Consider the following 25,175-nt stretch of genomic DNA (forward strand, 5'->3'; position numbering starts at 1 on the left):
CCCCCTCCGTCTGTGGGCCAGAAGTTCCAGAAGCAACCCCTACCCCGGGGCCACACTCAAGGACTGGGATTGGAACCGCGACCATGCTTGTCTCTCATCACTGCAGACACAGACTTTTCCTGCTGACCTTCCAAGTTGTCTTTGGCATTTGTGGGTTGAGAAGTCTGGAAACTGTCACAGCCGCCCATGATTCAGTCCTCTGACACCTGCTTCAGGTTTGCTGTGGCCTGTGCGCCCACGCTGCACTGCGCTCCTCTCCTCGCCCGGCGTGATATACCTTCCCGATCAACCATCCAGGTTGTCTTGGGCTGGAAATTTGTTTCGCTCTTTTTTTTTGTGGGTAATGCTGCTGTACAATTTGTTTAGAGCCATTTTTTTATAGGTATTTGGAGGGGTTTGGGGGAGAGCTCAAGCAAGTCCCTGCTTTTACTTCACCATCTTGGCTCTGCCCCTACATAAGATTCTTATGGAGAAGATTATTAGATAATAATGCAATCAGATACAGTCAGGTCAAGCTGGGTGGTCAGACTCAAAGAGTAGTTATTGATAGTTTAATGTAAACATGGCAAAAAATTTCCAGTGGATTGCCCCAGGGGTTTATACTTGGATTTCTGCTGTTTAACTTTTTTACCAATTATTTGGATAAAGACTCATCACATTTTCAGATGACTTCAAACTAGGAGGGATAGTTAACATGGTAGATGAAAGAGTCAGGATTCATCTTGACAGGCTAGAACATCAGACTGAATTTAATAAGATGAAATTCCATAGAGATAAATGTGAAGGTTTGCACTCGGGAACTAAAAATTACCTTCACAGGTATAAGATGGGAGAGGCATGATTAGACAGCAGTTGTTCTGAAAAAGATCTTGGGGTTTTAGTGGACTGCAAGCTCAGTATGAGTCAGCAGTGTGATATGGCATCCAAAGAAAATAAAGCAGGCTTAGGCTGAGTGAATAGGGGCCTACCTTCTTACAGAAAGAGGTGATAGACCCACTTTTCCTCTACCCTCATCAGACCTCATGTGGAATATTGTGTTTAGTTTTAGGCACCACGGTTTAAGAAGGACGTTGATGAACTGGAGAGTGTCCAGAGAAGGATTATCAGGATAATGAATTCTCTTCTCCAGGTTAACCATGCACAAGTCCTTTAACTAATCCCTGAGTAGATTAGGGATTAGTTTTTAGTAGTGATATGGGTGTTTTCAGCCTGGAGAAGAGAATACTTGAGGGGAACATAATAGTGATCTTCAAGTATTTTAATGGCTGTCATAGAGAGGAGGGATGTGATCTCAGAGAGCAGAAATAGGAGCAGTGGATGGTAACTTTAAGAGGTAAATTTAGGCTTAGTGGTAGAAAAAACTTCCTAAAAATTCAAGCTGTCCAAGAGTAGAATGGGCTGCCTTAAAAGGTGGTAAGTTTCCTTTTCCTTAGAGTTCTTCAAGCAGAGATTGCATGGTCACTTGTCAATTATGTCATAATGGGAGTTTCTTTTGTGTGTGGGTTGGATGGGATGACCACTGAGATCCTTTCCAACTCTTCAGCTCTGTAATTCACGATTGGTTTAGCCATTTCCTAACAGAAGGGCATTGACTTTATTTCCAGGTCTCTGTTACCAAACAGAAATGCCTGTATGGCTGGTTTAATGTAGATAGGCCTTTTTGTTCTTTGACCTCCTTGGTTATGCCTAGCAGTACGACTTCTAGGTCAAAGAGTCTGGACATTTTCACCACATTCGTCACATAATTCCAAATTGTTTTACGGAATGCATGAACCAGCTCACAGCTCCATCAGCAGTGTTAGTGTGCCTGTCTTGCCATAGGCCTTTCAGCATTGACCGTGTCTTTCTTTTATCATCTTTGCCAGTTTGTTGGGTGTGAGGTGGGACCTCAAAGCGATATTGATTTATGTTTTCTTTCTTATTAGTGAGTTGGAGCAGTCTTTCATATTGCTGTTAATTGTTTGCATTTCTTCATTAGGGGATTGTTTGCTCATGCCTTTTGACAACTTATCAACTGGGAATGAGAAGGGGGGAAGGAAATGAGCATTCTGTAGCACTTACTATGTGCTGGGCACCGTGCTAAGCACTTTTACAAATATTATCTCATTTGATCCTTACGACAGCTCTGGGAGATAGGTTCTATTATTATCCCTATTTTGCAGGTGAAAAAACTGAGGCACACAGAGGTTAAGTGATTAGCCCAGGCTCACATGAGCAGTGAGTGTCAGACACTGGATTTGAACTCAGGTTTCCATTTGATGCTGATTCTCAGTGCTCTGTCCACTGCACCACCTAGTTGCCTCTTGGCTATGAGTTTTATATATTTATGCTAATTCCATATATGTATCTGGGGTAGCAGATCCTCAGTAGCAATATTTAACAATGGTAAGAGTCAAACAGAAAATTTACATTTAAAAAATAACTGAAAAGCAAAAGGATTTTTTTAAAAAAGGGTTGTTATTATTAGAAAAAAACCTCCTTGTGTCCCTCCTAGGTAGAGGGAAAGACAAAGAAGGCAGCAGAGTCCCTGCGTCGCTGTGTGGAGAAGTATAATATGGCCCGGGCTGATTTTGAGCGGAAGATGTTGGAGTCGGCCTTGGTATGAGAACACGGGGAGGGGAGGCTGGGCAGGTGTGGAGGAGGTGCCCTCTAGTGAGTCACCTCTGGCAACAAATAGCTGGGGACTGTGGGGTTCCCTTCAGGGCCCATCAGCATTTCCCTCAGATGTCCATCCTCTGGGTTACTTCTTTGTGACGGTTGCCAGTGAGAGCTCCAGCATGACCTGGCACAGGCCCCTTTTCTCCCTACTCATTCAGCAAACATTGAGCAGCAGGGTCTAGGCTGGGCTGTGTTAAGCTAAGGAGGACCCCCAGGGATGGATAAGGTTCTGATCCAGCCGGCACAGAGCTTCCCACTCAGGAGGGAAAGTAGACAGACTCCAAGACCCAAGTAGAAGTGAGCATCCTAAAAGGATAAACGGAATGCTCTGGGACCTCAGGGCAGCTTCATTTCCTTGGGAGCCTAGGATTTGGAACTGGCAGGGTTGTCTCCTCCATCCACTTTATAGATGAGGAGATAGGCCCAGAGAAATGAGGAGACTTGTCCAAGGTCACACAGCTAATAAGGACCAGGGCCAGGATTCAAACCCAAGGCTTCTGACTCCAAACCCATTCCCTTTTACAGTGTGTCTACAACCAAACCTCACCTGGCAGCCTGTGATCCCATTGGGACAACTTGCTGTAGGATATGGGGATGAGGAGAGATCAGGGAGGCTTCTTAAAGGATAGGGAAACTGAACTGGGTCTGGAAGGACCATTAGGATTCAGTGAGTAGAGAAGGAGAGCAAAGGCATTTCTAGGCCTAGGGAATGGTTTGAACAAAATCATGTTGCCTAGAAAGTGTGTGATGGGGGAGGGGGATGTTGAACCATCTAGACTGGCTAGAGTATAGAATACATGGAGCTGGAGTGTGGGGAGACAGGGCTGGAGATGGGGCCAGCCTTTGAGGGGCTTTGAATGCTAAGCCTTCCTCTTGTGGGCTTTGGGGAGCCGCAGAAGGCATTTGGGGCTGGCCAGAGACACAGTGAGAGCTGGCTGTTAGGAGTGTGATCTCTGTGGTCCACAGGGAACTATTTTTGGCTCCGATTCAGAGCCTGGGGTAAGTTTCCTAAGAGGAAAGGGGCAGATTGGTCTCAGTCAAGCAGGAAACATGTGACCTTTTTCCTGTGTTTGGGCAGCGTTTCCAGGCCATTGAGGAGACCCACCTTCGACACATGAAGGGCATCCTGGGAGCATATGCTCACTCTGTGGAAGACACACACGTGCAGATCGGGCAGGTGAGACCAAGGCCTGGAGGAAGGAGCAGGTGGCCCCCAGCCCCAACATCCACCTCTCTTAGGGAACTGACAGTCCTCCAAAGAGGAAGTAAATGAGGAGGAGTTCAGCTGGAAGGAGAGAATGTGGTCTCAGCCCAGGGAAAGGGGCCTAGGCTGAATGATGCCCCATCTGGAAGGGCTGCCACATCTGGGCCCCATGGGGTACAATCCACCACTTCTCCTCCCATCCTCTGTGGTATACCCAGGTTCATGAGGAGTTCAAGCAGAATGTGGAGAATGTCAGTGTGGAAACCCTGGTGAGGAAGTTTGCTGAGAATAAGGGAACGGGCCGGGAAAAGCCAGGTGAGTGATTTCTTGCTGGTTGTGGTTCTCTGTTTAGGGCAGGCCTGAAATTTGCAGTTCTGTTGTGGCAGTGGACCCATTAGACAATGTGAAAAGATGAGGGCTTGCTAAATGACCTGGAAAAACTTCCTGGAGGAGAAAGTACTTCAAATCAAAGTATTTTCAGAGCTGAAAGGACACTTAGAACATCAGAGCAGAAAAGGAATTTAGAACATAAGAGGGGCAGCTAGGTGGCGCAGTGGATAGAGCACTGGCCCTGAAGTCAGGAGGACCTGAGTTCAAATCCGGCCTCAGACCAAACACTTGACACTTATTAGCTGTGTGACCCTGGGCAAGTCACTTAACCCCAATTGCCTAAAACAAAAACCAAAAAAAAAAAAAAAAGAACAACATAGGATGACAGAGCTGAGAGGGACCTCAGAACTCAGAATGAGCTAGGAAGGCCCTTAGAACCCAGGATATCAGAGCTGGGAGGGTCCTTAGAACGTAGGATGTCAGAGCTGGGAGGAGCCTTATGGCAGAGCTTCCAATCTATTAAGATCCCCACATCTTTTACAGATGAGTTGCTAACAAGCCATGCCTCCCCCGTATCATACTTGTGCAGTTGCTTTAAAAAAAAAAACTCAAGGGGCAGTTAGGTGGTGCAGCGGATAGAGCACCAGCCCTGGATTCAGGAGGACCTGAGTTCAAATCTGGCCTCAGACACGTAACACTTACTAGCTGTGTGGCCCTGGGCAAGTCACTTAACCCCATTGCCTAGCCAAAACAAAACAAAAAAATCCAAAAACTCAAGTGACTTTATATTAATCCCTATAAAATTCATCTTAATCAATTCAGCCTAATGGTCTCCTCTGACGGAATCTTTTTGGCCCCTGATTTTTTCCTTCTAGCACGTTGAGCTATTCTTCTCATCTTGGTGTTATCTGAAAATCTGATAAGCATTTATCCCTCTGAATTGCTAGCACTAGCGAGAGTATGGTCCCCCACAGATCCCTGGGCTGTTCCTCCAGAGCCTCCCACCTATGATGTTGTGACATTAATGATTCCAGCTCTTCACCCAGTACACTCCACTGAATTGTACCATCTTACGTCTCTCCATCTTTTCCACAATAATCGCATGAAGGACATTTCCAAATATCCCTCTTCTATTCAAAGGGAGGAACTCAGACCGCTTCCTATCAATTTAGATTCTTGATCTATATCTTTTTGAAGAGAGTGGTCCAGGAAGAAGGGGATAGAGATCTGGTTGCTCATTTCTGGAATGTTAACCCAGATTATGTTGTAAGATGTCTTTCTCTTGTTTGAGATTCATCTTGAAATCCTCTTGGGGAGAGAGTCATGTCAGAGGGCGTGGGGGACTATGCCAGTTTGCATAACTCTCTCTCCAAGGTAGAAGTAGCTTGGATATAGATTAATGTTAAATTAAATAAAAGTTGTTTCTGGCAGACATAAATCCAAACCCAAAAAGTGCAGTATTAGTATTGTTAGTATTTTTTAAAAGATTTTAATTTTAATATTTTATTTTTCCCAATTACATATATAAACAATATTTAACTTTTTTTTTTACAATTTTGAGGTCTAGATTCTCTCCCACCCTCCCTCCCCTCCCCATTGAGAAGGCAAGCAATTTGATAAAGGTTATATGCAAAATATATTTCTATATCAGTCATGTTGTGAAGGAAAACACAAAGAAAAAAAAGAAAAATAAAGTAAAATAACAGTATGCTTCGATCTGCATTCACATTCCATCAGTTCTTTTTCTGGAGGTGGATAGCATTTTTCATCATAAGTCCTAGGGAATTGTCTTGGATATTTGTATTGCTAAGATTAGCTAAGTCACTCACAGTTGATCATTGTATAATGTTGCTGTTACTGTGTATAATATTCATTTGATTCTTCTCACTTCACTTAGTATCAGTTCATGTAAGTCTTCCCAGGTTTTTCTGAAACCATTCTGCTCATCATTTCTTACAGCACAGTAGTATTCCATCACAACCATGTACCACAATTTGTTCAGCTATTTCCAGTTGATGAGCGTCCCCTCAATTTCCAATTCTTGGCCACCACAAAAAGCTACTATAAATATTTTTGTACCCATAGATCCTTTTCCTTTTTTAAAAAAATCGTCTTGGGATACAGACCTAGTAGTGGTATTGCTGAGTATGCACAGTTTTATGTTCCTTTAGATATAGTTCCAAATTGCTCTTTAGAATGGTTGGATCAGTTCACAACTCCACCAACAATGCATTAGTGTCTCAGTTTTCCCACATCCCCTCCAACATTTTGTCATTTTCCTTTTTTGTCATATTAGCCAATCTGATAGGTGTGAGGTGGTACTTCAGAGTAGTTTTCATTTTCATTTCTCTAATCAATAGTGATTTAGAGCCTTTCTTATTTGACTATAGATAGCTTTGATTTCTTCATCTGGAAGCCACTTGTTCATATCCTTTGACCATTTATCAGTTGGGGAATGACATATTATAAATTTGACTTGGTTCTATATATTTGAGAGATGATGTTTTTATTAGTGAAACTTGCTATGAAATTCCGCCCCGCCCCCGCCCAGTTTTCTGCTTTCCTTCTAATATTGGCTGCATTGATTTTGTTCGCACAACCCCTTTTAATTTAATATAACCAAAATTATCTATTTTACTTCCTGTAATTCTCTCTCTCTCTTGTTTCGTAATAAATTCTTCCCTTATCCATAGATCTGACAGGTAAACTATTCCATACTCCCCTAATTTGCTTATGGTAACACTCTTTATGTCTCGATTATGTACCCATTTTGACTTTATCTTGGTATATGGTATAAGGTATTGGTCTATACTTAGTTTTTGCCAAACTGCTTTCCACTTTTCCTAGCAGTTTTTGTCAAATAGTGAGTTTTTATCTCAAAAGTCTGGATCTTCGCATTTATCAAACAGACGATTATTATGGTCTTTTCTATATGTCATATGTGTTGTATATCTTAGCTATTCCACTGATCCACCACTCTATTTCTTACCGGTACCAGATTGTTTTGATGGATGATTGCTTTGTGGTACTATTTGAGATTTGGTATGTCCAGGACACCTTCCCTCACATTTTTTTTTTATCGATTCCCTTAATATTCTTGACCTTTTGTTCTCCCGATGAATCTTATTACTTTTTCTACTTCTATAAAATAATTTTTAGTAGTTTGATTGATATGGCAGTGAATAAGTAAATTAATTTAGGTAGAATTTTCAATTTTATTATATTATCTTGGCCTACTCATTAGCAATTAATATTTTTCCGATTGTTTAGATATGACTTTATTTGTATGAAAAGTGTTTTTGTAATTGTGTTTGTATGGTTCTTGGGTTTGTCTTGGCAGGTAGACTCCCAAGTATTTGATATTGTCTATAGTTAATTTAAATGGAATTTCTCTTTCTGTCTCTTGCTGCTAAACGTTGTTGGTAATATACAGAAATGCTGATGATTCATGTGGGTTTATTTTATGTCTTGAGACTTTGCTAAAGTTGTTAATTGTTTCAAGTAGTTTTTTAGTTGATTCTCTGGGATTCTCCAGGTACACCATAATATCAGCAAAGAGTAATAGTTTTGTTTCCTCAGTGCCTTTTCTACTTCCTTCAATTTCTTTTTCTCCTTTTATTGATTTAGCTAGCATTTCTAGTGCAGTATTCAATAATAGTGGTGATGATGGGCATCCTTACTTCACCCCGATCTTATTGTAAAGGCTTCTAGCTTATCCCCATGCCAATAATATTTGATTCTGGCTTTAGATAAATACTACTTATCATTTTAGGTAAAACTCCATTTATTCCTATACTTTGTAGAGTTTTTAATAGGAGTGAGTGTTGTATTTTGTCAAAAGCTTTTTCTGCATCTACCAAAATAATCATGGTTTTTTGTTGGTTTTGTTATTGAGATGGTCAGTTCTGCTAATAGTTTTCCTGTTATTGAACCAACCCTGCACTCCTGGTGTAAATCCCACCTGGTCATAGTGTATGATCCTGGTGATATGTTGCTGTAATCTCCCTGCTAGCATTTTATTTAAAATTTTTGCATCAACATTCACTAGGGAAATTGGTCTGTAGTTTTCTTTCTTGCTTTTGCTCTTCCTGGTTTAGGTATCAACACCATATTTGTGCCATAAAAGCAATTTGGTAGGATTCCTTCTTTATCTATTTTTCCAAATAGATTATATATTGGGATTAATTGTTCTTTAAATGTTTGATAAAAATCACTTGTGAATCCACCTGGTATAGGGATTTTTTCCTTAGGGAGCTCATTGATGGCTTGTTCGATTTCTTTTTCTAAGAAAGGGTTACTTAAGTATTCAGTCTCCTCTTCTGTTAATCTGGGCAACTTATATTTTTGTAAATATTCATCCATTTCACTTAGATTGTTAGATTTATTGGTATATCGTTGGACAAAATCGCTCCTAATAATTGCTTTAATTTCCTCTTCATTTGGTGGTGAATTCACTCCTGTCATTTTTGATATTGGTAATTTGGTTTTCTTCTTTCTTTTTTTTTTAAAAAATCAAATTAACCAATGATTTATCTATCTTCCTGGGTTCCCCCCCCAAAAAAAACAGCTTCTAGTTTTATTTATTAGTTCATTGGTTTTCTTACTTTGAATTTTACTAATCTCTCTTTTGATTTGCAGGATTTCCAACTTGGTGTTTAATTGGGGATTTTTATTTTGTTCTCTTTCTGATTTTTTTCATTGCATGCCCAGTTCACTGACTGTTCTTTCTCTATTTATTTAGAGATATAAAATAAGTACTGCTTTGGCTGCATCTCATAAATGTTATGTTGTCTAATTGTTGTCATTCTCTTTAATGAAATTATTTATTGTTTCTATGACTTGTTCTTTGACCCACTCATTCTTTAGGATTAGATTATTTAGTTTCCAATTAATTTTCAATTTATGTTTCCATGACCTTTTATTAAATGTTTTTATTATTGCATTGTGATCTGAAAAGGATGCATTTAATATTTCTGCTTTTCTGCCTTTGGTTGTAAGATTTTTATGCCCTAATACATGGTCAGTTTTAGGTGCCATGTTACTACTGAAAAAAAAAAGTATATTCCTTTCTATTCCCATTCAGTTTTCTCCAGAAGTCTATCATATCTAACTTTTCCAAAATTCTATTCATCTCATTGAGGTCTTTCTTGTTTATTTTTTGGTTAGATTTATCTAGTTATGAGAAGGGAATGTTGAGATCCCCCACTAGTATAGTTTTATTATCTGCTTCCTCCCGTTAACCCATTTAACTTTTCCTTTAAGAATTTAGATGCATATGTATTTAGTAGTATTTTTTTCTTTGACAGTATGAACTTGCTGTTAGCCATTTTTTCTGTTCTTTCCCATCCAAAGATTTCCTTGGCAGAGAAAACAGAAGCAAAATAGAAATAAAAAAGCTCTACCTTCTCTCTCTCATCAGTTATCCTTGAACTGTAATCCTGTCCCTTCTCTGATTCCCTTCTTATTCTGCAGTGTAGCTTTAAGAAACCCCTTTTTTGTTGTCCTTAGCCTTCCTTGCCCACCTCAGCCCCATTCTGCACCTTTACATTCCAGACAATATTTTTGCAACACTATATTAATCTTCTTTGGTCTGCTCTTCTGGCTTTTGTGTCTCTTAAAAATCAAGTTTGTTAGAGAGTTCTCTGTGCATTCATACCTGTCTCTTTAGAAAACTCCTCTTTTTCCTCTTCATTAAAACTTTCTCCTTGTTCTCCTAATTCTTGAGAGTTTCCCCTCTCTCTTGTGCTGGCTTTGCTGATGAAATCTTAGTTCCTGGGATCCTACCTTTGCTTTTCATGGACACTTTTGAATTCTGTTCTCCTTAAATCAATAAAATCAATCACTTAATAAACATTCATTAAGCACTTTCTATGTACTAGACATTGTGCTACACACTGGGAATACAGAAAGAGACAAAAACCAATCCCTGCGCTCAAGGAGTTTATAATCTAATGGTAACAAATCTAGAACCTATTTCAAATTCTGTTTGAATTCTCCTTTTCTATCATAAATTCTAAAATGGAGTGATCTCCTCCCCACCCCCCAACACACACATAAACAAATTCTTATCATTTTGACTCCAGGAACCATTATCTCTTATTGTCAAGGATTAGATCCAAAATATAATTTCTGTCTGTTTGATTCCTCTATTTTTGAAGTATGAAATTAGCATCAACAAGGTAAGGGAACAAGTATTTATTACATGCCTACTATGTGCCAAGCACTGTGATGAGAACTTTACAAATATCATTTCATTTGATCCTCACAACACTGGGAGGTAGGTGCTGTTATGATCTCCATCTTACAGTTGAGGAAACTGAGGCAGGCAGAGGTTAAGTGACTTGCCCAGAGTCACACAACTAGTTAGTGTCTGAGTCAGGATTTAAACTCTGGTCATCTTGACTTAAGGTATCCACTGGATAACCTAGATGCCTCGAGTCAAGATTTTATTAGTGCTTCCACTTGTGGGAGAGAGAGAGAGACAGACAGAGACAGGCAGAGACAGAGAGAGACAGAGAGAGAGAGAGAGAAAGCAAGTGCTAATTCTTTTCTTGGTAATTGAAGTCTTCGTGATTACCACTGTGCCAAGCTTATGTTCTCATATATTTCCTCTCTCTGTACATATAGCCTGTAGTATATCCTGTTGAGAACGTCTTCCTTTCTTCCCTCCACTGATGTTCACCCAAGTCCTGTTTGCCATGTTTCTTTCTCCCTTCTGATTCCTGTATTTCTTTCCATAAGTCTGTCTTCTTAATATGCCACGTCATCCCATTTCCCTTTCTCTGTAGCCTTTTTCTTTGGAATAAGGCATATCCCTCCAGAGAGTCAGCTTGGCGTAATGGATACAGAGGTGGCCTTGGAGCCAGGAAGACCCAGGTTCAAGTCTAACCTTTGACACATATAGATGGTGTGACCTTGGACAATGCACTTAACCTCTTAGTGCTCCAGACACCTCTCAGATTACAAGTTTCTGAGAAGGCTAACAGCTTGGATTGGTAGAAGGAGTTTTCTCACTTAGGAAGTCCCTCATACCAAATAAATCACACATCCAGTCCTTATCCATCCAGAGCCATCCGTCTCATACCACTGAGTCTTGTTGATATCCATGAAGTCATTTTGGTCTCCTAGAATCTCAAGTTCACCTTGCTTCAGATATGGCTTTTGACCAAGGCAGAAGACAATGGTGCAATCCCCTCTTCACTGCTATGGATAATCATTCTTTTCTCTGGGGATATTAATACTTGTCCTAACTCCTCCTGTGGTCTTTTGTAAGGAAAATGCTTTTGTAACTCTTCCAGTCCTTTAAAAATGGGAGCTGCCGCTACCATTAGTTCATTTATCCATTCCGCCATTTGGTTCTGTAAACAGTTATTAAATGCCTGTGATTTACAAGACACTGGGGATACAAGACCCAAAAAACAACAAACATTTATCAAGCGCCTACTCAGGGCAGAGCCCTGTGGGAGATCCAAGAATAAATAAGACACCCATCCCCCACCCCCACACAGTTCACTGCCTAGTGGGGGCGAGAGCACGGACCCAAATTACTAGCATGCTAAATGACAGGGGCATGGAGAAGCACCGGGGGAGCTCCAAGAAGGGGAAAGATGATTTCCGACTGTAAGAGAAGGAGGCTTCATTGACTGTCAATTAAGAGAAGTGGGACGAGTTACAAGGGAATAGTCTAATTAAGGTATGTGAATAAGAATCAGGATGGGAAGGAGTTGTTAAGAATTCTTTACTGAGATCATGGGGTCATAGATTTAGAATTAGGAGGCACCTCAGAGGCATTCCAAGCTGAGCCCTTTATTTTACAGATGAGGAAACTGAGACCCGGAGAAGTCATAAGATCAGAGATGTAAAGCTGGAAGGGACCTCAGAGAACATGTAATCCAACTCCTTTATTTTATGGATGAGGAAACTGTGGCCCAGAGAAGTCAGAAAGTCATAAAGAGGCAGAGCCAGGATATTCTTTTCCATTTCACCGCTCTGATTTTCACACCCTAGATGTTCCCATGGATGCATGATACCATCAGTGTGGGCACCCCTTCCACTGGTACTAATCTTTACCCTTCAGTGGCCTCACATTTGGGGTTATTACTCTTATTATATTATTATTCATTTCCTCACCTCCCAATAATCCTCCAGAGAGGATGACTCGATGCATAGGAGACATCTTTGGGTTATTTTGATATTGCCTGAATACCCATGGGCCATTAAAACTCCCCGTCTGTTATCCTTGGCCCTTGCCATATGGCTGACCCACATCCTTTTCTGATCCTATGTGCCCCTGGTACCAGTTCTACCACCCCTCATGTGCACATCGCTACTGTTGATAGACTTCGATCATTTCATGCCCACCTGGCTTCTGGGTTTGAATCTACAGGCCTGCCACACGCAACCTAGGAGAAGATGAGAAACTCATTTTCATTCTCTGCACCTCAGTTTTCTCATCTCTGAGACCTCTTCCAACTCTGTACCCATAATCTTAGGTCCTTAGGATATTTCCATTGCTTTGAATTGCCTACTGTTGTAATTCTGCAGAGACGGTGATGTACTGTGATTCATAGCCTTTGAGCATCACGGAGGGCTCTCAGTGGGGTTTTTATATTGAGGAGCTCTTGGGGAATCAGTGGAAATGTTATCTAGTTTCCCAGCCAGTCAGTGATATTTATTAAGCTCTCATTATGTGCCAGGCACTGTGCTAAGTTATGAGAATGTAAAGAAAGGCAGCAAACATATCCTGCCCTTTGTTCGGTTGTTTTCAGTTGTGTCTGACTCTCCATGACCTTATTTGGAGTTTTCTTAGCAGAGATACTGGGGTGGTTTGCCATTTCATTCTCTGGCTCATTTTACAGCTGGGAAAATTGAGACAAATGAGGTTAAGTGACTTGCCCAGGGTCATACAGCTGGTAAGTGTCTGAGGCCGGATTTGAACTTAAGAAGATAAGTCTTCCTGACTCCAGGCCCAGCACTGTATCCACTGCACCACCTAGCTGCCCAGTGTGTAAATAACTATGTACAAACAAAATAGAGACAAGATAAATTAATCAGTAAAGAGAAGGTAGCAGCGTTGAAAGGGATCAGAAAAGGCTTCTGGTAGAAGGTGGGGTTTTAGGTGGTACTTGAAGGAAGCCAGGGAAGCCAGAGGGCAGGATAAGGAGGAATATTCCAGGCATGGGGGACCTCCAGTGCACATACTTGGAGTAGGAGCAACAGGAGGTCATTGACACCAGACCCCAGAGTGCATGGGGGAGGGGTCTAAGGTCTAATGAGACTGGAAAAGTGGGAAGGGACAAGTTATGAAGGGCTTTGAGTGCCAGAGGATTTTATATTTTATCCTGGAGGTGATAGGGAGCCATTGAAGTTTACTGAGAGTCATAGGTGGCAAGGTCAGATGTGTATTTCAGGAAGATCACTTTGGCAGCTGAGTGAAGGATAGATTAGAGCAGAGAGAGAGCTGAGGCAGGGAGACCCACCAGCAGGATAGTGCAGTAGCCCAGGCCTGCGCCAGAATAGTGGGAATGTCACCATCACCTTCCTAGTTTGGGGACTACTGTTTAAGAGGAACTTTGGCAAGCTGGAGAATGACCAGAGGGTAACCAAGATGGTGAAGGGCCTCGAGTCCCAAATCACGTGACGATCTGTGGAAGGAAGTAGGGATGTTTAGCCTGGAGAAGGGGCAGGGGCATTGGGAGGCGGGGCATGACGGCTGTGTTCTAGTATTTGAAGGTCTGTCATGTGGAGGAAGAGTTGACTTGTTCCTTTGGTTGGAGAGTGGGTCAGCCTGTCTGTTACTGGATAAGGATTTCGTGTTTGGGGAGCCAGGCACTCAGTCAAGGTTCATAAATGGTCCCGAAGCCATGATTCTTTGCATCCTCTGCTCCACTCCACCCTTGACTCTGTAACTGTCTCCGAAGGAGTGAAAGGGACCGACACACGACAGAGGCCCTGTTTGTATTTTTCTTTGTTTTATGGGATTCCATGGCCAAAGATTGGTCTAATGGTCTATCTCCTGGGGATGGAAGTAGGCCACTACTTAGATAATTCGATCTTTAGACAACAGGCAGAGTTGGGGACCGGGTCTTACTAACTTTGTAGATCCTGCCAGACCTTACGGGTCACCTCTGTGCTATGAGAAACCGAAGGAGGCTTGCCATGAGGAGGAACGGAGTTCTGTGAAGGCAAAATTGTATCTAGGTATTCGTTTTCTTTCAAAGCTCATGTTAAAGCCATCTACTTTAAAATTAAAAGGTCACAGGGTATAGTGAGGTACTATAGCAGAGAAAGTGGAAAGAGTGCTGAATTTGAAGGCAGAGGACCTGGGTTCAAATCCTAGCTCTTCCATTTACTACCTGTGTGACTTGGGGTTAGTCACTTAACCTCTTGAGCCTCAGTTTCCTTATCTGTAAAATGAAGGAGGGGTAGACTTGAATGAACTTTAAGGCCCTTTCCAGCTCTAAATCTATGAACTAAGAATTAGCAAATCCAGTTTCTCTCCCTGCCTCTACCATTATATGGCTTTGGCCAAGTCACTTCCTTTTTCTGGGCCTCAGTTTCCTCATCTGTGAAAAAGGAGGACATTGTATTTGATGATTTCTGATGAGCTCTGAAAATTTGATTCTGAGAGATGCAGAAGTCATCTGAGATGGTCCTTATAGGTAGGATTTCAACAGATAGAGATGGGAGGAGAGGGCAGGAGAGCCTGGGGGAAGAAAGAATACCTTACAGGGTCTCCCAAATTTCTTCTTTTTCAGGTGTCGTAGACTTTGAGGAGTACAGCTCTATGGCCCTTCCGGAAGGCAAGTACGTGTGGGGGCCCCTGGAGGCCCTGCCTGGGCCCCCCACCCCCTATCCCCTCACCCCTGTCCTAGGGTCTGGTCAGACCCCAGAACCCCTGGAGTTGGACAGAGGAGGGGAAGGAGGAGGTGGCATGGCGGTATGGGCAGGGGTCCTTCCTTTCTCCTTGGCTATCCCCCACTGGCATCCAGATTCAGGGAGCTGCCAGATTCCATTGCCCCTTCCCTCGGGGCTCAATTCCCTTGTCCGTCCCCTCCTTCCCTCCTATTCCCCCCTCCCCAATACACAGGTGGGAGACGCCTCCGAGGCAGTGGTGGGAGCAGGCCCTTCAGAATCCCTGGGCTGAGCCGGAGAGAGCGTGAACACCGACCATCGTAAGATTTACCAAGCCCTGCAGAAAGCCTTGGCCTCACCCCGGGATGGGCACTGGGCCTTCTTCCCCTCTTCTGGGTGATCCTGACTTGGAGGGGGCTAAGGACAGTGGATGATGAGGGGCCCAGGGGTCAGGATTGGGAGAGTTGGGGTTCATGGTCCTAGGAGCGGGGAATAGAGGAGAAGGGAGTGGGTTGGGACTGAGATAGCCTTGGGATGGGGAGAGTTGGGTTGGGGTAGAGGATTAGGAGGTGAGAGACAAGGCCCTGAGAGAAGAAGGGAACTGGCCTTTCTTGGGAGTTGGGAGGGGGATGCTGAGCACAGAGGGGCTGAAGGTCTAAGGGAAGGGAGATGAGCAAGGATGGGGCTCAAGGGAGCTGGAGGGGAGCTGGCCTCTAATGGTTTGGGATCTTCTCCCTCCAGGGACTCCCCAGAGGCTGAATCAGTGGTGAGTAGGGGCCATGACAGTTCGGCTCCCCTCAGCAAGCCTGAGATCTGGCAGTCCTCCTACTGAATGGGGCCCCAGGCTGGGGACTGAGTGAGGCTGAAGGCAGAGTGACTCCCACCCTAGGCAGAGAGCACAGCGTGTCATAGCGTGAAGTAACTGATCTTAAAGACCCTTGTCTTTCTCAGGGAGTGGAGGAAGAGAGAAACTAGATCTGCTAATTCTTAGTTCATAGATTTAGAGCTGGAAGGGTGCAGGTAACTGAGACCCAGAGAGGGGAAGGGACTTCCCCAAAATCACACAGTGGGTCAGTGCCCAAGCCTCAAACCAGTCCGTGGCAGTCGGTCAGCAAGCATTTATTTATTAAGCTCTGAGTCAGGCACTGTGCCAAGAGCTCGGGATAGAAAGAAAGGCAAACAGGCAAACAAAGTCCAGCCCTGCTCTCAAGAAGCACACATTCTAATGTGAAAGAAATCATGTAGATGTCTAGGGACATGCAGGATTCATTCTGTGGAGTGTAAGAAGGTGCTGTGAAGATCAAGGCATTCGCAGCTGCTGTGGTGCCCAAAGGGCCTCTGGCAGAAGGTGGGATTTGAGCTGGGTCTTGAAGGAAGCAGGGGAGCCAGGGAGCGGAGGTGAGGAGGCAGGGCCTCCCAGGTATGGGGCACAGCCAGTGCAAACACATAGGTGGGAGATGGGGCGGGATTGAGGAGAGAGCTCGGTGTGGAGGGGGGAAGGGAGAGCCTGAGCTCTTCCAGGAGGGTTGGTGGCTCAGTCTGAGGGGGCATGGGTTGGGGAGGGCTACCCCCTTCCCAGTGCCACTGAAATGCCTGTTCCCCTAGACCTGCCCTGTAGTGGATGAGGAAGGCTTCACTGTCCGGCCAGACGTCAATCAGAACAATATCCTTCCACCCCTAATCCGGGGAAGTGGGGCCTGGGGAGCAGGCAGGGCCAAGTCGAGACTGGCTGCCCCCCCTCACCTTCCCAGCCAACCCAGCGCTCTCGGCCTTGGGCATCGCCAAGCTCGGAATTCAGGCCTGGAAAGTGGTGAGTGGTCACCACCTTGTGGTCAGCATGGGGAATGGCAGTCAGGGCGCTGGCCGGTGCTGGACCCCAAGGAGAGGATGACATAACAGTAATAACGAATAATAATAGGGTTGGGCTTTGATTTAACTGACCTAAAGAATTCCCAGGTAAGCTGCTACTGATCAACTTGGAGTTTATTCTAGAGTTGGCTTTGAAAGAAAGCAGGAGTGATGATAATCATAATAACAGCAGTAATAAGCGGTGTGGCATAGTGGGTGTAGAATCAGGGAGACCTGAGTTCGAGTTCTGTTTCTGACACTTACTTGCTATATGATCCTGGGCAAGTCAGTTCATTTCTTGGGTCTTTAAGTAAGTGTCAGGGACCAACCTGAATTGGTGGAGGGAGGGACCCTCTGTCAGTGCGATCACAGGTGCAGTCCCTATTCCTTATAATATTTAATGATGACGATGACATGAGGCCTACCTGCGGGGAGGCCCGGGGGCGAGAAAAAAACATGGGGCTTCCTAGAGGAAGCCTGTGGTGTGCAGGAAAAGACACATTCCTAAGGGAACCCCTGTTCCAGGGCTGGGGAACCTGCGGCCTGGAGGCCACATGTGGCCTTCTAGGTCCTTGAGTACGGCCTTTTGACTGAGTCCAAGTTTGACAGAACAAATCCTTTTCTTAAGGGGATTTGTTCTGGGAAAATTTGGATTCAGGCAAAGGGCCACACTTGAGGACCGAGAGGGCCGCAAGTTCCCCATCCCTGTGCTTGGTCCCTGGAAGGAAAGAAACAAGTATTCATTACATTCCTACCATGTGCCAAGAACTGTGCTTAGTACTTTACAAAAATTATCTCATTTGATGGTCCCAACAGCCCTGGAAGGTGGGTGCTATCATTTTCCCCATTTTTTTGGTGAGGAAATTGAAGCAGACAGAAGCGAAGTGACTTGCCCAAGGTCACACAGCTAGTAAGTTTCTGGAGCCATATTTGAACTCGAGTCTTCTCGACTCTATCCGTGACACTGCCCAGCCGTTCTTTGGGGCCTTTGATATCAGGAGTCCCTCAGAAACATACTTGGTATCATAGATTTGGAGCAAGCAGGGACCTTAAAGGTCATTGGTCCAAATCCCTCATTTTACAGATGAGGAAACTGAGGCCCGAGTGTCAAGATTAGAACCCAGTCCTCTGATTCCCTTTCCACGGTCCACTGCCAAATAGGAATTATCACTCGGCCTTCTGCGGGATTAGAGGCTCTGTCCACTCATGGTTTGGGCATGACGGGGAGATACCTGTAGCAGAGGCAGGATAGGGGAAGGAGGGGGTGTCACAATCTTTTACTTGCCTCCTTGACCCCCTGAGCACCAGAGCGGGAGAACCCACGCTTCTCATCTAGTGACTCTGACTATGACGATGATGAGGAACCCCGGAAGTTCTTTGTACAAATCAAACCGGCCCCACCGCCCAACCAGTCCCGGGACCCCGAGGCTGCCGCAGCCCAGCTCAAAGCTACGGCGGGCAGCCTGATCCTGCCACCAGGCCCTGGGGTAAGGAGCTGGGCAGTGGGAGGTCAGAGGCCATGGTTGTTGTGGCCCAAGGAGAGCAGAGACCCCAGTGGGGCAGATGGGTGGGTATCTGTTGGGGGGACCCCCTGACACCCCTGTTCTGTTCACAGGGCACCATGAAACGCCATGCCTCCCGTAAGTGCCACCTCATGTCACTGCCAGACGGGGGGCGGCGGGAGCAGCTGGGCTCAGACTAGGTCCTGGCCCCAGCCTCCCTCTGTAGCCCCTAGCTTCTTCCAGGGCCTCCCAGCACTCTGGGTCCTTGCCCTGGGGACTCCATAGGATTGAGTAACTGGACTGAGTGGGAAGGAGGGCCTCTGGGGACTCCCAGGGGGTGGACCCTGTGGGTAATGGGTGGGGGAGCGTGGCAAGCTTAAACTGAGATGTGGGGTCTCTTACAGGGGAGATATCAGGGAAACCACTGAGGCCTCACTCGGCCTCCAGAGCCATCCGGTGTGTATGCGTGCAGGGGAGGGGAGGGGGTGCAACCAGTCAGGACCCCTGCCCTGTGCTCCAGTATCTTCTCCCCTCGCCCCGTATGGTGCCCTTTCCCCCTGTGTTTAATCCCTTTCCACCCCACCCTTTGGAGCTGGGGATCTAGCTGCAAATGCCACTCCCCCATCTCCAGATGTGCAGAAAAGCCCCAATCAGACGTGCAGCTGTCCAAGGCCCTCTTTGGCCCTCCCCTGGAGTCAGCCTTGGAGCCAGAAGACTTTCCAGGTGATGGTGGGGGGAAGGCCACTTAGAGGAGGCCAGGCTGTGGACCTGGGCTCCCCACCTCTCTGATCCCCTTCTCTTCCTCTCCCCCTCCCTTTCTCCAGGCTCTGGCAGCTACGGCCTTACCTCTAGCCCCTCTCCCTTCTCCTCCTCATCTCCAGAGAATGTGGAGGACTCAGGTCTGGACTCCCCATCGCACCCAGCCCCTGGCCCCTCTCCAGACTCCTGGGTTCCCCGACCGGCCACCCCCCAGAGTCCCCCTGGGGCCAGGAGGCCTAGCTCCCCACCAGCCCGGCCTCACACCTGCCCTGCCTGGACTGCACCAGGGGGGCCTCCAGGGTCCGACGCCAACCCTGACCCCTGGGCAAGTGATGGTGAGTCTGAGCTCCCTCATCTGTCCTTCGCCTATTCCCAGGATTTCCAGTTCTCCCAGGTTCAGAGGATCTTAGAATCCCAGAGATGGGAGGGCCCCCAGGAAGTCCTGATGGGTCTAGACCCACCTCCTACTCTCTTCAGTCTTCCCAGGAGGTCTTGCCTCTGCTCAGATGCTCCAGTGATAGAGTTTCTGAAGACAAATCTGCCTTCCTCTCGCTAGCGCCCACTGCCAGGGAAACTGAGACTTCTCCCTTCCCTTTTCTTTCCAAGCTTCCTAGGGGCATGGGGGTGGGATGGATGTGGAAGGGAGCCAGTGGGATGTAGTGGAAAGGATCCTAGCCTGGGACACTAGAGAACAAGGCTCTGTCCTCGCTTGGCTGGTGACTCTTGGTATACAACCTAGGGCATGTCCCTTCCCAACTCTGAGCCTCAGTTTCCTGATCTGGAAAATTGAAAGCATAATCTTTATACTCCCTGCAGGGAACTATTGTGAGGAAAACACTTTGTAAACTTTGAAGTGTTATTAGAAATTCTAATCACTGTTAACTTGTGTCTTATGGATACTGTGCGCAGATAGACCTGAGTTTAAATCCTGCCCCAAATATTCCAGGTTGTGTGACCCTGGGCAAGTCACTCAACCCCGGTCAACTCTGTTTTCCTCATGAGGATGTCAGTAGCACCTACCCTGCAGGGTTGTTGAAAGCATCAAATAATGATATTTTTCATCAAATCATATCATCAAATAATGATATACATGTATACATACATGTATACACACGTATGTATGTATATGCATATATAGTGCGTTCTTACCAATCTCTCATCGCATGATGCCCAGACCTGGTGCCCACTCTGCCGGATGCAGGGTCCCGGGAGGGGCAGGCAGTGCTACCCAGAAGAGGCCATACCAGGAAGACACCTGGTACTCTTACCCGCAGCAATGGAGACTTGGTAAGGGTGGCACGGTCCCCTGGGAGGCTAGGGCTGGCTGGCTGCTTATAGGTCTGGGCAGTGCCAAGTGCACAGGAAGTGGGGACCCTGGGTGGCTAGAATCAGGGGGACAGCATAAGGGGAGGTGGGCACTGCCCACAAGGTGCTCTTACCTCTGCCCGCATAGCCTGGGGTGGGGAGTCGGGAGTGCTGGGTTCACACCCCAGCTCCCTCACCTCTGGGCCTCTGTTTTCCTAATCAAGATCTCCACTTAACTTTCCAAATAACTTTCCAGTCTCGGTCCTTGAGCCCTTCCCCACTGAGCTCCTCCATCCCTAGCAGCCTCCCGGAGAGGAGCAGCGGCTTTTCCCAGTCAGGCCTCGGTATGTCTTGGGGTCCCTGTAGGATGGATGGGGTGGGGGGAGGGGAGGGTCTGAGCGGAGGTGTGTACATCACACAAAGGAGAGGGCTCTGGGCTGGGAAACAGGAGACACTGTGACAGTGGCCTTCAGGTCCTGAGATAGAGCACACAGATTAAATTGTAACCTCCTTGAGGACAGGGCTTGCCTTTGTATTCCCACACTGGTTACATTTAAAATCAGATGACAAGGGTTCAGATCCCTAGCTCTGCCTCCTTAGCTGTGTGTGTTTGGGCAATTAACCTCTCCAGGACTTAATTTTCTCCTCTGGTAAGTAATGGGATGAGGAGATCTCTGGGAGGCCTGCCAGCTCTAAATCCTATGATCCTCTAAGCACCTAAAAGGCCTTCAAATGGAAAAGGGATTAGCCTCCTTTGTTGTGGCTCCTGAGGGCAGAACTAGAGAGGTGGATGGAAGAGGCCCAGAGGAGGCAGATTTTGGCTCCAAGTCAGGAAAAACTTGGGATGAAAACTGTTCAAAGTGAAAGCTGTTCAAAAGTAGAATGGGTTACCTTAAGTGGGTAGTGAGCTCCCCATCACTGGAGGACTCTAAGGAGAGCCTGGACCACCTGTTGCTAAGGGCACTCCTGTCTGCAGTCCCTGCCTTCTAACTAGGACAAATTCTGAATCCCAGCTTTGCCCCAGACTTGCCTTTCGTGAGTTTTTCCCCTCTCTGGGCCTCAGTTTCCCCATCTGTAAAATGAGGCTGGATTTGATTATCCCTAAAGATTCTCCCAGCTCTGTTATTTTATCCTCTGGTACAACTCTTTGAGGGGCAGGGATGGCCCCTGGGGCTGAAAACTGATCCTGTCTTGTTTTTTATCCCCCCTGCAGGGATCTCCAGGGGCCCGAGCCCCGTGGTGCTAGGCTCCCAGGATGCCCTACCTGTAGCCACAGCCTTCACAGAGTATATCCATGCCTATTTCCGGGGCCAGGATGCCCCCAGGTAGGCCACAAACTGGAGTAGATGGGGTTGCAGGGAAAAGAGGGGGGTCAAGTCTGACCAACATTCCATCACTCATTCTACTTACCCCTCAGGTCACGGTAGTCCTTCTCCTTAAAAACTCCCCCAGGCCACTGGATGGTCACATGGACAGAGGCCAGGGCTTGAGATTAGGGATAGAACCAGAATGAGGTCCCCTGACTAACTCAGTGTACCACCTTGGGTGAGGCTCTTCACCTATCCCAGCCCGTTTCCCTCTTTGTAACATAGGGTTATAGTCCTCACTGCTGGCCTCCTGGGCTTCCTCCCCTCACAGTTCTGAGGCTCAAGTGAGATCATAGATGGGAAAGTGCATTGTAGACAGTAGAGTGATATCAAATGCTGTGGTGGGCCCAGGATAGCTAAGAGAGCTAGCGTGACAAAGTGGGTGGAAAGGGGAAGGCCTGATTTCACATTTGGCCTCGAGGACGTGTTTTGGGGTGACCACACCTCTCACTGACCCTGGCAAATATCTGAGGATAGAAACGCCAGATAAGGCATGGATCTGTGTCTGGGGAAGAGGGTTCTATCACACGGTGATAAAATCACAGGTCTTAGCATAAGAAAGTTATATAAAATATATAATAATATCTCAAACATATACTGTATATTGGTATATAGTAAATAAGAAATAGGATAATAAAATATGTAAAATACAATAATGATGATAATAATAATAACCTTGTATTCCTTTTAAAGTGTACAAAGTGTTCTGTATATTATCTCATTTGGTCTTCACAACAACCCTATTTTATAAACGGGGAAATGAGGCTAAGAGAGGCTGTTCCCAGGGTCACAAAGCTAGTGAGTGTTTGAGGCAGCATTTGAACTCAGGTCTTCCCGACTCCAAGTCTGGCATTCCATCCGTTGCACCAGAGCTACTCTCAGGAAAGCTCTTTTCTTTGACGTGAGGCTCAGCAAGGGGCGGGGATGTGGGAAGGGCCCAGGTGCCCCCTCTGAACTCTGCGCCCCACAGCTGCATGGTGAAGGTGACTGGTGAGCTGACCATGTCATTCCCTGCGGGGATTGTGAGGGTGTTCAGTGGGACGATGCCCCTGCCCGTGCTCAGCTTCCGTCTGGTCCGAACAGCCGTCATCGAACACTTCCAGCCCAATGCTGACCTGCTGTTCAGGTTCGGAGGAGGCTGGGACGACCGGTCCAGTCAGAATGCCGGGGGTACCCTGGGTGCGTGGGCGGGGTCCAGTTGGCTCATGAGATACAGGCTGGATGACCAGAGCTGGGAGGATCCTGGGAGGTGAGGGAGGGGAAGGAAGGGGCGGGGGAGAGAAGAGCCAGGCTTTGACCTTGAGCTTCAGGGTAGCTGTGGGGAAGCAGGGCCAACTAGCCCCAACCCTGCTCCATAGTGACCCTTCCCAAAGTGATCCAGCCACCAAGGACTTTTGGCTGAATATGTCTGCTCTGACGGGGCATCTACAGCGCCAGGCGGAACAGAGCCCAGCAGCCTCATACTACAACGTGGTGCTGCTTAGGTACAAGGTGAGGCCTGAAAGGGCATACAGGAGGAGGGAGGGCCAGGGAGTACACCAAGGGGGATCTCAGCCGTAATCAGAAGAGGCAAGAGAGAGAAAGTTCTCAGGAGGGTGGTCTCAGAAGGCCTGGACCCGAGGATGGAAGTGAGGATGGAGGCTCTAAGTAGATACCCAGGGAGATGGCATGGTGGCTGTCCATGGACACCCAAGGGGACCGGATTGGTAGCCTTCATTGCTCACATATAAAGCCGGTGTTGATCAGGTTTAGAACTGAAGGGGCCTTCATGGATAGGAGGCTCTCAGCCAACACACAGGAACAAATGGTGGGGGGAAGGGAGGGGCTCAGAAGATCAAACCAGTTACTCCTCTAGCCTAAGCTGCTGGCCTCTTCCCTGCCCAGTTCTCCAGGCCTGGGGCTCAGTCGGCTCCTCTGCAGCTTGGTGCCCGCTGGCAGTGTGGCCGTGCCCTGACCCAGGTCTCAGTGGAGTATAGCTACTGCCCAAGCGCCATGGCCCTGCCCACCCCGCTCAGCAACGTCCAGATCCTGCTGCCTGTTGAGGAGCCGGTCACCAATGTCCGTCTGCAGCCTGCTGCCAGCTGGTGAGCCCCTCCCTGAGTTCCCTAGCTTTTCCATTGAGGTAGTAAGTACAGGCCGCCTTATTACATCCTTGGGACCCTGGGGCCATCAATCCACAAGCCTATTTAGAGTACCTGCAGTGTCCCTGGCACTGTGCCAGGTGCTAGCGAGGCAATCCTGGCCCTTGAGGAGCTTACATGCTATCCAGGGAAGCCACACATACACATGTGAGTGGATACACAATCTGCCATGTATTAGATATATTCAAAACAAATATGAGGTAATTGAGGGTGGAAGTTAGCAGCTGGGGAGACCAGGAAAGACCTCAATAGGGGGCATATAAGTTTTGAGGGAAACTAGAGAATCCCTGTTCCAGAACTGGGACCCGAGAAGGGCCTGTTGAAGGAATAGATGAATGAATGAATGAATGAATGTTGTTTTGTTGATGAATCACATCTGATTCTTTGTGATCCTAGTTGGGGCTTTCTGGGCAAAGATACTGGAGTGGTTTGCTATTTCCTTCTCCAGCTCATTTCACAGATGAGGAAACTGAGGCAAACAGGGTGAAATGACTGGCCCAGGGTTACACAGCTAGTAAGTGTCTGAAACTGGATTTGTACTCAGGTCCTCCTGACTCCAGGCGCAGCATTCTATCCACTGGGCCACTTAGCTGCCCGAATGTTTGAATACAAAAGCATTTATTAAGCATTTACTATGTGCTAGGTTCTGGGGACAGAAATGTAAGTAAGCAAGACAGATCCTTTCCTCAAGCAGCTTATACTCTAATAAAGGAGGACACCCCCCCATAAGGAGAGCTGAGATGAGGGTAGGGGTGGAGATGGTGAGCATGGATTGTTTGGAAATGGCTGGAAAGAATTCGGAAGCTTGCAAGACGAGGCCCAAGCCCCGTCGGGGTCTAGGGATGCAGGGCCAATCTGGGTTCTGGTAGGAATGGGATGAGGAAGGGGCCAGGTCCAGGCGAGGAGGCTCAGGTGAGGTCTTTACCCTTTTCTACCCATAGGAACCTGGAGGAGAAGAGGCTCTTGTGGAGACTTCCAGATGTGTCAGAGGAAGGGGGTGAGCCTGTAGCCTTGGAGGGGGGCAGGAAGGATAAGCTTCCTCCAAGCTTCCTGGGCGTCTTCTGTCCCCCAGTCCTAAATCCTCCCCTACAGAACCTTCAAACATAAATCTCAGAGCTGGGAGGGCCCTTGCAACTCAGAATGCCAGAGCTGGGAGGGCCCTTAGAACCCAGAATGCCAGAGCTGGGAGGGCCCTTAGAACCCAGAA

The 25,175-nt window shown here is 46.6% G+C and overlaps 1 protein-coding gene across 4 annotated transcripts in view; it reads left to right on the forward strand.

Moving 5' to 3' along the window:
* Window positions 1–25,175, forward strand: part of FCHO1 (FCH domain only 1) — a 57,425-nt gene that overhangs the window by 30,802 nt on the left and 1,448 nt on the right. For 3 of the 4 annotated variants that reach the window (XM_027853167.1, XM_027853166.1, XM_027853168.1), the window contains exons 7-25: window positions 2,495–2,599; window positions 3,737–3,835; window positions 4,081–4,177; window positions 14,950–14,994; window positions 15,282–15,366; window positions 15,788–15,812; window positions 16,652–16,709; window positions 18,200–18,381; window positions 18,510–18,534; window positions 18,801–18,852; window positions 19,028–19,119; window positions 19,221–19,490; window positions 20,330–20,442; window positions 20,717–20,804; window positions 21,674–21,785; window positions 22,798–22,953; window positions 23,186–23,318; window positions 23,712–23,911; window positions 24,910–24,965. In XM_027853167.1, coding sequence (XP_027708968.1) covers window positions 2,495–2,599; window positions 3,737–3,835; window positions 4,081–4,177; window positions 14,950–14,994; window positions 15,282–15,366; window positions 15,788–15,812; window positions 16,652–16,709; window positions 18,200–18,381; window positions 18,510–18,534; window positions 18,801–18,852; window positions 19,028–19,119; window positions 19,221–19,490; window positions 20,330–20,442; window positions 20,717–20,804; window positions 21,674–21,785; window positions 22,798–22,953; window positions 23,186–23,318; window positions 23,712–23,911; window positions 24,910–24,965 — 1,993 coding nt within the window. The remainder of the gene's footprint in view (window positions 1–2,494; window positions 2,600–3,736; window positions 3,836–4,080; window positions 4,178–14,949; window positions 14,995–15,281; window positions 15,367–15,787; window positions 15,813–16,651; window positions 16,710–18,199; window positions 18,382–18,509; window positions 18,535–18,800; window positions 18,853–19,027; window positions 19,120–19,220; window positions 19,491–20,329; window positions 20,443–20,716; window positions 20,805–21,673; window positions 21,786–22,797; window positions 22,954–23,185; window positions 23,319–23,711; window positions 23,912–24,909; window positions 24,966–25,175) is intronic. The other variant, XM_027853170.1, reaches the window with a different exon arrangement.

This window comes from Vombatus ursinus, unplaced genomic scaffold, assembly GCF_900497805.2.
Source record: "Vombatus ursinus unplaced genomic scaffold, bare-nosed wombat genome assembly UNPS02009918.1, whole genome shotgun sequence".
NCBI classification, from domain to species: Eukaryota; Metazoa; Chordata; class Mammalia; order Diprotodontia; family Vombatidae; genus Vombatus; species Vombatus ursinus.